Source organism: Pseudophryne corroboree, chromosome 1, assembly GCF_028390025.1.
Source record: "Pseudophryne corroboree isolate aPseCor3 chromosome 1, aPseCor3.hap2, whole genome shotgun sequence".
Lineage (NCBI taxonomy): Eukaryota > Metazoa > Chordata > Amphibia > Anura > Myobatrachidae > Pseudophryne > Pseudophryne corroboree.
The window spans coordinates 7,373,053-7,385,099 of record NC_086444.1 but is presented as its reverse complement, the minus strand read 5'-3'; the positions used below and the strand labels follow the sequence as shown (position 1 = coordinate 7,385,099).

The 12,047-nt window shown below is 50.4% G+C and overlaps 1 protein-coding gene across 1 annotated transcript in view; it reads right to left on the bottom strand.

Moving 5' to 3' along the window:
• The window catches only part of LOC134932242 (asialoglycoprotein receptor 2-like), a 372,590-nt gene that overhangs the window by 257,024 nt on the left and 103,519 nt on the right, over positions 1 to 12,047 (bottom strand). Inside the window, exon 2 of the mRNA XM_063926492.1 lies at positions 1,054 to 1,344. Coding sequence (XP_063782562.1) covers positions 1,054 to 1,344 — 291 coding nt within the window. The remainder of the gene's footprint in view (positions 1 to 1,053; positions 1,345 to 12,047) is intronic.

Sequence of the window (12,047 nt, the reverse complement as noted above, 5' to 3'; positions counted from 1 at the left end):
GTGCACTGGTTCAGCTTACTGCCACTAAACTGACACCTGAACACCTTGCACAGTGAGAAAGGATTTTGGCAGGCAAGTCTGAGAATACAGCCGCAAACTTGCTAGGTTCACAGAGTAGCAAAAGAACCCCAGCAGGTTAAACGACTGACTCCAGTCTTACTGCTAGGTCTGGATTGGCAGAGTGTAATACCAAATCCCAAGGCCTATTTGCAGTAAGCAACAAACAAATACAAAGTTTACAGAGTACTAGCTAGCTTTCAGGAACTGACTAACCAACAAAGGCCCTCATTCCGAGTTGTTCGCTCGGTAAATTTCATCGCATCGCAGCGATTTTCCGCTTAGTGCGCATGCGCAATGTTCGCACTGCGACTGCGCCAAGTAAATTTGCTATGCACTTAGTAATTTTACTCACGGCTTTTTCATCGTTCTGGCGATCGTAATGTGATTGACAGGAAATGGGTGTTACTGGGCGGAAACAGGCCGTTTTATGGGCGTGTGGGAAAAAACGCTACCGTTTCCGGAAAAAACGCAGGAGTGGCCGGAGAAACGGAGGAGTGTCTGGGCGAACGCTGGGTGTGTTTGTGACGTCAAACCAGGAACGACAAGCACTGAACTGATCGCAGATGCCGAGTAAGTCTGGAGCTACTCAGAAACTGCTACGAGGTGTGTAATCGCAATATTGCGATTACTTCGTTCGCAATTTTAAGATGCTAAGATTCACTCCCAGTAGGCGGCGGCTTAGCGTGAGCAACTCTGCTAAAATCGCCTTGCGAGCGATCAACTCGGAATGAGGGCCAAGGATTCAGCAGCATCTGCCTAACCTGAGAAGAGGGTTTATATAGCAGGTGCTGTCCACGCCCCACTCAGACCTCACAGACTGTGAGCACAAAAACCAGCACCAGATCCCCTGCCGTGCACAGAGCCTGTAACCACTGCACACCAAAAGACCCGAACCGGAGTATCAGCTACGCTCAGGTTACTCCGCTAGCACTTGTCTCCCGGTTGCCATGACGACGTGGCAGCACAGAGCAGGAGACCCTAACAGTTTATTACCTTTAATACTCTGCTTCCATTGGTTTAGTTCTGATCTTGTTTCACTCAACGTTATCTCTGCTGTTTCCTTATCATCCATAGATTTCTTTCCTTCCCGATGGCATTGTAGTAGGGAACCATTAAGGTCTTTCATCTCCTCCAGCACCAGCTCCAGTTCCTGCCTGGTCTTCTCCAAGCTTTGCCGCATGTTTCCTATAAGGTCCTCCTTGTCCCCGAGTCTCTGCGTCAGGCTGCTGTTTAGCTCTATGTAAGTCAGGGAGAGCTGGTCTAGCTCACTGGACACATGTAGATCTGTAAAGAGAGGTGATAGGTGTTACACGCAGGCCATACTGCCATATTCCTCAGTGTCACTGCCCCATGCACCTGCATTTCTGCTGATGTGCTCATATGAGGGCCCCAGAGTCACACCTGCCTGCTGCATCCATGTTACTCCTGACAATGCTACAATTGTGTTACACGGGCTGAGGATGACCCAGTGTGTAGTGTGAGGAGATCAGGGTAAGGGTGCCCTCTCCTGGGGCCGATGGGAACCTCCAAACACAGCAGCCAGGAAAACAGCACACCAGTCCAGGGTTTTTGTACAATCTAGCTGTGGCTAGTTTTATTGTGCAGTACATAAAGCAAAACATAAGAAGAAATCCTAGCCCGTCTGGGCACTAACTAAACATAACAGATTCCCTTTCTGAGTGGTAGGACCTAATGCACCTACCAAACACAGTACTTACAGAAAGCAAGTCACAGTGGGCGGGATATACAGTACTAAAGTGAAAATGCGGTCAATACCCCATTTTAGTACACAATCTTTTGGTACATTCTGCCCAGTGTCTCATAACAGACCTGATGCCTGTTTCCCCAGGTAGTGAGACCCTGAGCTAAGCCCTGACAGCTTATATCAACCTCTTACAGGTGCAGGCACTCATTAGCCTGCTATCTGGGTGAAAGCCTAAAATACCCACCATGGGCCTTATGGATGTAGCCTGCTCTTTCTCTCCATTCATACCCCCAGGACCCCTTAGCCAGATTTTTGTAAAGCTCAACCTCTAATCAAGTCTAAGCAAAACAGGATCCAACGATACTACCACTAGCAACTCACAATCCTTTGCAGTACCTCGCCCCATCAGTGGTGCTTCTCTTCCTTGTGATACCTTCCACTGACACTAGATCCCTGCCTGTCTCTGATTCTGCTGAAAACCTGGACTGATTGCCTAATAAGCAGCTGCACCTGTGTTTGAGTAACTTAAAGCTGCCTTAGTGTGATCTCTGCCAGATCATGGAGTCTGTTTCCTGGCGTTCCTGAGAAAATACTCCTCATGTCAGCCTCCTGAGTACTCTGGCTACCTTCTGATCCTGCTGGAACTGCTCCTGGGGCTTCTGGTCTCTCAAGCCCCTTTCGGACATAATTACCCAGCTTCAACATGGCTTGACCCATGGCTACATGCGTTACCCCCTTCCCACATGGGTGACACCCTGGGTTAGAGATGATCTCATTTCCAAGCGCTGTTGTCCCTGACCAATCAATTTCTTTTAGGCATTACCCAGATCATCATCGCCCCTTTCAGACCTAAACTGGGTAATTTACCTGGGTTGCAAGTCCTGGAAAAAAACGTTAGCAAGCAGGGTTGTGCACTCTCAGCACGGGTGGGCTCTTATCAGACACGCGCAAAAACCTGGGTATTAGGCATATGTCTGAAAGGGGAATCAGCGTCTCTACAGCCTGCAGGTTATATGGCCTCCTGTGTATTTACACTTACCGGTGCACTTCTGTTCATGGGGGGTAATTCCAAGTTGATCGCAGCAGGATTTTTGATAGCAACTGGGCAAAACCATGTGCACTGCAGGGGAGGCAGATATAACATGTGCAGTGAGAGTTAGATTTGGGTGGGGTGTGTTCAATCTGCAATCTAATTTGCAGTGTAAAAATAAAGCAGCCAGTATTTACCCTGCACAGAAACAAAATAACCCACCCAAATCTAACTCTCTCTGCACATGTTATATCTGCCTCCCCTGCAGTGCACATGGTTTTGCCCAGTTGTTATCAAAAATCCTGCTGCGATCAACTTGGAATTACCCCCATTATTACCTGGTAACCAGCATTCTGCAGAGCACGCCTGAACACTGCAGATTCTTCCGTTCCTGTTTCTCACGCCTTTACCAGAGCTATCTGGACTGAGGGCCTGATACAGCAAGGATCACAAAACCAAATATTTATGTAATGGGCAAAATCATGTACAGTGCAGGTGGGGCAGAGGTAACATGTGCAGTGCAGGTGGGGCAGATGTAACCTGTGAAGTGCAGGTGGGGCAGATGTAACCTGTGAAGTGCAGGTGGGGCAGATGTAACGTGCAGTGCAGGTGGGGCAGAGGTAACATGTGCAGTGCAGGTGGGGCAGATGTAACCTGTGAAGTGCAGGTGGGGCAGATGTAACCTGTGAAGTGCAGGTGGGGCAGATGTAACCTGTGAAGTGCAGGTGGGGCAGATGTAACATGTGCACTGCAGGGGGGGCAGATGTAAATTGTGCAGAGAGAGTTAGATTTGGGTGGGGGGGTGTTCAAACTGAAATCTGAATTGCAGTGTAAAAATAAAGCAGCCAGTATTTACCCTGCACAGAAACAATATAACCCACCCAAATCTAACTCTCTCTGCACATGTTATATCTGCCCCCCCCTGCAGTGCACCTGTCATTTTTTTAATTGGAGTGGCAATAAAACGCTTAATCGGCCCCATGTACGGCAAACTGCGATGCAGCCACATTAGCGGCCTAGTCTGAATGAGATCCTGTGACGGCAGTTTAGTATCGTTTAACACTCAAGCCCTTATTTCTGCTGTGGGGTACACTGGGTCCCACAGGGAATTACATTGGGGTGTAGAGTAGGATCTTGATCCGAGGCACCAGCAGGCTAAATGCTTTGACTGTTCGCAGAATGCACAGCGCCGCCTCCTCTATCACCCCGCCTCCGTGCACAGGAGCTCAGTTTTGTAGTTGGTGCTGCAGTAAGCAGGCATACAACAGGTGGGCTGCTCCCTCCCTCAGAAGAGCTTTTTTAAGCAAAAATGAAGACTTCAAGGGCTGCAGCAGAGACACTGAATGTTAGATGTCAGTTAGACATCTCCTGCTGCAGCTCCATCACCTCCCCCAGCGGCGCTGTACACTCCCGCGCCCTGGTTGCCGGGTACCTACAGCGGAGGCTCCGTTTTTCATCTGTCAGTCACACACCCCACCGCAGCTCTCCAGGATCGCGTGGCCCCACTCAGGGAGGAGGTAGGTGGGTCCCCCAAATGGGACCCGCTGGAAACTGCAATTCGGCGCGGCTGGTGAGAGGCGGGCCGTGGACGCCAGTGGGACCGTAGCAAAAAGACCTACCTTGGGCTACCTTCTCCACGTTATTGAATACATTGGTAACTAGACTTACGCCCCCTATAGGACCTCCTGTGACAGTACAACCGCTTATGGTCCCTGTGGTTAATCCGCCATGGGCAGATCAAATGTCCTCTCAGTTACAGCAATTGAACCAATCACTGAGTAAACAAATCTCACTCTTGTCTGTCTAAGCCCAAGGGGTCCTCTAAGCGGGCCATTACTTCCTCACAATCCACCCACGTCCCAGACACCTCGTCTGATGAGGATGGCGTATATACTGACCCCACAGACACTGATTCTGATGCTTCTGATGGGGAGTCTGTCTCACAGGTGGATGTTCCTGACTTGTTGGAGGCTATCAGGTTAATTCTTCAAATTACTGATGACCCAGAGCCTGATACTGCCCCTAATAAACGGACAGGTTTAAACGTCAGAAAGTGGTTAAACAAGTTTTACCTCATTCTGACCATTTAGTTGACATACGTCAGGAATCCTGGGAAAATCCAGGAAAGAAATTCACGCCTCACAAGAAGATGCTGGCTCACTATCCCCTCGCAGCAGAGCTAGGTAAAAATTGGGAGACATCCCCACCAGTGGATTCGCAGGTGGCGCGGCTGGTGGTATCCTCAGCTCTGCCTGTAACTACCGTCACGTCTCTGAAAGAACCAACGGATAAGCGCATGGAGGGTTGTTTAAAGGAGATTTACTCCCTAGCAGGTGCTGCACATCTGCCCACCATTGCAGCGACTTGGGCTGCAGAGGCTATTGAAGCGTGGGCTCAGGAGTTGGAAGCTGAGCTGCCTTCCAACGTTTCTGATAATGCTAGACAATGTCTGTCGTATATTGTCACAGCGTCTCATTACATTAAGGAGGCGGCTTCTGATGCCGGTATTCTGGCGGCCAAGGCTTTTACTACATCCATTTTGGCTCGCTGTATTCTCTGGTTACGGTCCTGGTCTGTGGATCTGGACTCTAAGAAAACCCTGGAGGTACTCCCTTTTAAAGGAGACATTCTTTTCGGAGAAGACCTCAACAAGATAGTGGCTGACTTAAGCCTCTGCTAAAACAACGTGTCTACCTAGTACTGCTCCTTCAGTACCGATGGCTAAAAGTACTTCCTTTCACTCCTTTCGTCCTTCAGGGACAGCAAAGGGTCAGGTGTACCCGAAACAGGCTCACACTTGCAAACCCACTAAGCCCAAACCTAAACGGGCCTGTTCTGCCCGTCAGCCTGCTACCAAAAGTGACAAGCATGCTGCATGATGGGGCTGGCCTCCCTCTGGGGAATCCCAGGGTGGGGGGCCGACTTCTAGGGTATACCCAGGAATGGTTAAAGACCACTTCAGATGCCTGGGTTACGGGAAGTCGTCACTCGAGGTTACGCCATATCCTTCAAGAATCGTCCCCCTCATCGATTTTGTCTGACAGACGTCCCTTCGGATCAGGTGAAGGCAAAAACTTTTTCATTCGGTGGTACAGTCCCTCCTGGACACAGGAGTGGTAGTACAGGTGCCTCTGGCTCTGAGAGGCAACGGGTACTATTAACCACTGTTCCCAGTACTGAAACCGAATGGGTCCTCTCGGCCCATTCTCAACCTCAAGTCCTTGAACAAATTTGTGAGGATCTCCAAGTTTCGTATGGAAACTCTTCACTCTATTGTTCTGGCCTTGGAGCCTGGGGATTATATGGTCTCCCTGGACACACAGGATGCTTACCTGCATATTTCCATTGCAATGTCTCATCAGCAGTACCTGAGTTTTGTGGTTGGCAACCTCCATTACCAATTTCGGGCGTTACCTTTTGGTTTGACTACGGCTCTGCGAGTCTTCACCAAGGTCATGGCGGTAATGACGGTGGTACTCTGTCGTCAAGGGGTCAGGATCCTGCCGTATTTGGACAACTTGTTGATCCTGGCAAATTCCCCAGAAATCTCCTACGCCATCTGGATCTGACTATCCGGTTTCTGAATGCCCACGGGTGACTCATCAACTGGAAGAAATCTTCCCTGTCCCTGCTCAGAGCATGGTGCACCTGGGGGCGTTGTTGGACAATCACAGCCAGCGGTTGTTCTTGTCTCAGGAGAAGGTCCTGAAACTTCAGGACAGAATTCAATGCTTCCTATCTCGTCCACAAGTGTCGATACACTCGGCAATGCAAGTGCTAGGTCTCATGGTGTCGGCTTTCGACATGGTGGAGTACGCTCAATTCCATTCCCGCCCTCTTCAGAGACTGATTCTTGCCAAGTGGGAAGGCCTGCCTTACCGGATCAGGTTGCAAATGATCTCCTTGTCTCCGGAGGTCCGTCTGTCACTAAGCTGGTGGCTGCAGGACCATCGATTGAGCAGAGGTCGTCCCTTCTGGATCTCCAACTGGGTCCTTCTGACGACGGATGCCAGTCTGAAAGGTTGGGGTGCGGTGTTGGAGCAACACTCCCTTCAGGTTCGATGGACCAGGGAGGAGTGTCTCCTCCCAATAAACATTCTGGAACTGCAGGCGGTGTTCAACTCACCGAACTTGGTCCAGCATTTAATTCAGAACAGACCTGTTCAAGTACAGTTGGACTACGCCATCACGGTGGCATACATTAATCATCAAGGCGGCACTCGAAGCCGCATGGCAATGAGCGAAGTATCAAGGATTCTTCAGTGGGTGGAACGCCATCTGCCAGCCATATCGGCAGTATTTATTCCGGGGGTCCTAAACTGGGAAGCGGACTTTCTCAGTAAGGACGTACATGCCGGAGAGTGGAGCCTCCATCCAGAAGTGTTTCAACTCCTCGTGGACAAGTGGGCCCTCCAGATGTGGACCTGATGGTGTCTCGACACAATCACAAGGTTCCGGGTTTCGGAACAAGGACAAGGGATGCTCAAGTAGCATTTGTGGACGCACTGGCAATTCCATGGAACTTTCAGCTGCCATACGTGTTCCCACCGGTGTCACTCCTGCCCAGAGTAATAAGGAAGTTCAAGCAAGAAGGAGGAATCCTACTTCTGATCGCTCCCACGTGGCCCAGATGGCATTAGTTCTCAGATCTTCAGGGTCTCACGATAGAGCATTCCTTTCTACTTCCACAGCGCCCGGATCTATTCGTTCAGGGCCCCTGTGTATATCAGGATTTGGCCTGGTTGGCTTTGACAGCGTGGCTCTTGAAGCTTCCGTCCTGAGGGCCAAAGGATTTTCTGAGGCGGTCATTCAAACCATGTTGAAGGCCCGGAAACCGGCTTCTGCTAGGATTTATCATACGGTCTGGAATTCTTACTTTGCTTGGTGCGCCACTAACAATCATGACGCTTACAAGTTTAGTACGGCCAAACTTTTGGCCTTTCTACAACAAGGCCTGGACTTGGGCCTTCATCTGGCCTCCATCAAGGTTCATATTTCTGCCTTGTCTGTTTGGTTCCAGAGAAAAATTGTGAGTTAACCTGATGTTCATACTTTCACTCAGGGTGTGTTGCGGATTCAACCTCCTTATGTCCCGCCTGTGGCTCCTTGGGACTTGTCAGTCATTCTGGAGGCATTGCAAGGGTCTCTGTTTGAGCCCCTTGAACCTGCAGACGTTAAGTGGCTTTCCCTTAAGGTATTGTTTCTGCTGGCTATTGCCTCTGCTAGATGGGTGTCGGATTTGGGTGCCTTATCTTGTAGGTCCCCATATCTGATTTTTCACTGTGACCGGGCGGTTCTTAGAATTCGTCCAGGGTACTTGCCTAAGGTGGTTTCTTCTTTCCACTTTAATCAGGAGATCGTAGTTCCAGCTAGGGAGGCCAATCCCGGGGCATTTTTTCAATCCCGGGATTCCCGGGATCCCGGGATTGCAGTAGGGATCAGTGTAGGGAGTAGGGATAATATATGTGGAGGGCAGTGAGGGGAGGAAGGCAGCAAGGGAGGGAGGGTAGGTGTAGGGAGCATGTAAGGAGCAGGAAGGGAAGGTGGGTATAGGGAGCAGCGGGAGGGTGGGTGTAGGGAGCATGTAAGTAGCAGGAAGGGAGGGTGGGTATAGGGAGCAGCTGGAGAGTGGGTGTAGGGAGCATGTAAGGAACAGGAAGGGAGGGTGGGTGTGTAGGGAGCATGTAAGGAGCAGGAAGGGAGGGTGGATGTAGGGAGCAGGAAGGGAGGGCAGCGGGAGGGTGGGTGTGTAGGAAGCATATAAGGAGCAGGGAGGGTTGGTGTAGGGAGCAGGAAGGGAGGGCAGCGGCAGGGTGGGTGTGTAGGATGCATATAAGGAGCAGGAAGGGAGGGTGGGTGTAGGAAGCAGGAAGGGAGGGCAGCGGGAGGGTAGGTGTGTAGGGAGCATGTAAGGAGCAGGAAGGGAAGGTGGGTGTAGGGAGCAGGGAGGATGTCAGGAGCAGAGAGAGAGAGGGAAGATGTCTGGAGCAGTGAGGGAGTGTGGCTGTAGGTAACGAATGCGATACCACTTACTAATTGGGCGGGCAGCAGCCATGGACACACACACACACACTGACCTCGCTGGCCGCCAGCCAGTCAGAACTGGCAGTCCGGCAGCCAATCAGGAGCTGCGTCCGCTGCCGCTTCCCTGATTAGCTGCCGGTCTGCCAGCTCTGATTGGCTGGTGGCCGGCGCTACATTTGAAATGCCGCCAGCGCAGTCAGTGTGTGTGTGGAACTACCTTGCTGACAGCCGGGCAGCGCTGTGCTATAGTACTCAGCGCTGTCCGGTAAAAACTGTGCATGCGCACTCTGATCCCGTGAATCCCGGGATTGGAGGCTCCAATCCCGTGAATCCCGGGATTGGAGGCTCCAATCCTGGGATTCAAATCCCGGCATTTTTGGTCCCGAATCCCGGGATCCCGCCGATCCCGATCCCGGGATTGGCCTCCCTAGTTCCAGCCTTTGCCTCTCCTGATTTGTCTCCCAAAGAGCGGTCTTTGGATGTGGTACGGGCTCTCCGTATCTATGTGAAGAGAACTGCTTCCATTAGGAAATATGATTCTCTCTTTGTACTGTTTGGATTTCACAAACGTGGCTGGCCTGCTCGCAAGCGAACTTTGGCCAGATGGATTAGAATGGTGATTGCACAAGCTTATGTACAGGCTGGCCTTCCAGCTCCTGCTCACATTACGGCCCATTCTACTCGGTCCGTTGGACCTTCTTGGGTGGCCCAACGTGGTGCGACCCTTGAACAATTGTGCAAGGCGAGTACGTGGTCATCTGTGAACACGTTCACTAGGTTCTATGCCTTCGATACTTCCGCCTCCCAGGATGCTTAATTTGGACGCCGGGTTCTTGTGCCCGCTACAGTGCGTCCCCTCCCATGAGGAACTTCTTTAGGACATCCCCTATGTCTATCCTTGTGGAGCCGTGTACCCCGCAGCAGAAAACGAGATTTATGGTAAGAACTTACCATTGTTAAATCTTTCTGCGAGGTACACTGGGCTCCACAGGGCGCCCACCCTGACGCACTTAGCTTCTTTGGGTTGGTATGGCATTAGCCGCTGACACTTCTCTTGTCGTGAGAATGTGGTGTATGTGGCTACTAACCGTTGTCGTCTCTTTTCCTGCTACTGCATTGGGCTGGTTAACAAAAAAACTGAGCTCCTGTGCACGGAGGTGGGGTTATAGAGGAGGCGGCGCTATGCATTCTGGGAACAGTCAAAACTTTTAGCCTGTTGGTGCATCGGATCAAGATCCTACTCTACACCCCAATATCATACCCTGTGGAGCCAAGTGTACCTCGCAGAAAGAGATTTAACAACGGTAAGTTTTTACCATAAATCTCGTTATTATTTCCACTGAGCCTATTGGAACTTGATTAAGCCATCATCAATTGTCAATTTTACCAAACCTAAGACTGCTCCACACAGAACTAACTTGTGCATGATGTAATAAATGTTACTTGGGACCTTTCTTATTGGACTATACGTGTATCTAGTACCCAAGCGCCCATCCTAACCAACACATACAGTGCTGCCTTACTATCTCCATACTGTTGTGTCCGAGTAGTACAAGTATACTCTCTATTTCCACTACTCACCATCAATTCATAGATTTACTGGGACTAATTCCCATTCTGTACAGACCAGAGGTTCTCAAGATACGCCAACAGTCCGGGTTTAAGTATTTCCATGCTTGGCAACAGGTAATTAGCACCTCAGTCATTTAGCCATCTGTGCTGGTACATGTATATGCCTAGAACCGCTTTGAGGACCTCTGGACTACACCCCACATGCTAGATAAATCAGAGGGACACATTTTTATCACACAGTGGAAGGATGGAGGGAAAGGGGGAAGATGGATGAAAGGGGAAGGAAGGAAGGAAGGATGAAAGGGGAGGGAAGGAAGGAAGGAAGGATGAAAAGGGGAAGGAAGGAAGGAAGGATGAAAGGGGAGGGAAGGAAGGAAGGAAGGAAGGAAGGATGAAAGGGGAGGGAAGGAAGGAAGGAAGGATGAAAGGGGAGGGAAGGAAGGAAGGAAGGAAGGAAGGAAGGAAGGAAGGAAGGAAGGAAGGAAGGAAGGAAGGAAGGAAGGAAGGAAGGATGAAAGGTGAGGGAGGGAAGGAAGGAAGGAAGGAAGGAAGGAAGGATGAAAGGTGAGGGAAGGAAGGAAGGAAGGAAGGAAGGATGAAAGGGGAGGGAAGGAAGGAAGGAAGGAAGGATGAAAGGGGAAGGAAGGAAGGAAGGATGAAAGGGGAGGGAAGGAAGGAAGGATGAAAGGGGAGGGAAGGAAGGAAGGAAGGAAGGAAGGAAGGAAGGAAGGAAGGAAGGAAGGAAGGATAAAGGGGAAGGAAGGAAGGAAGGAAGGAAGGAAGGAAGGAAGGAAGGAAGGATGAAAGGAAGGAAGGATGAAAGGGGAAGGAAGGAAGGAAGGATGAAAGGGGAGGGAAGGAAGGAAGGATGAAAGGGGAAGGAAGGAAGGATGAAAGGGGAAGGAAGGAAGGAAGGAAGGAAGGAAGGAAGGAAGGAAGGAAGGAAGGAAGGAAGGAAGGAAGGAAGGAAGGATGAAAGGGGAAGGAAGGAAAGAAGGAAGGAAGTTTAAGGATGGAAGGAAGGAAGGAAGTGGAAGGAAGGAAGGAAGTGGCAGGATAGAAGGAAGGAAGTGGCAGGATGGAAGGAAGGAAGTGTCAGGATGGAAGGAAGGAAGTGTCAGGATAGAAGGAAGTGGAAGGAAGGAAGTGTCAGGATGGAAGGAAGTGTCAGGATGGAAGGAAGGAAGTGGCAGGATAGAAGGAAGGAAGTGGAAGGATGAAAGGAAGGAAGTGTCAGGATGGAAGGAAGGAAGTGGGAGGATGGAAGGAAGGAAGTGTCAGGATGGAAGGAAGTGTCAGGATGGATGGAAGTGGAAGGATGGAAGGAAGGGGCATTATCATTTAGGCAATGATCAGGCAGGGCTTGTTTATGCAGTATCTATGATGATGAAAGTCAGGCGCATATTCTGCACATGCCCAGATGCATGAAGCTGCAGCTATGGGGGAATATATAGACTATTAATGTGCATGCATAGTTCCTGCACTATACTCAGGACACTGCGGAAGGAAGGAAGGAAGGAAGGATGAAAGGGGAAGGAAGGAAGAATGAAAGGGGAAGGAAGGAAGGAAGGAAGGAAGGAAGGAAGGAAGGAAGGATGAAAGGGGAAGGAAGGAAGGAAGGAAGGAAGGAAGGAAGGAAGGATGAAAGGGGAAGGA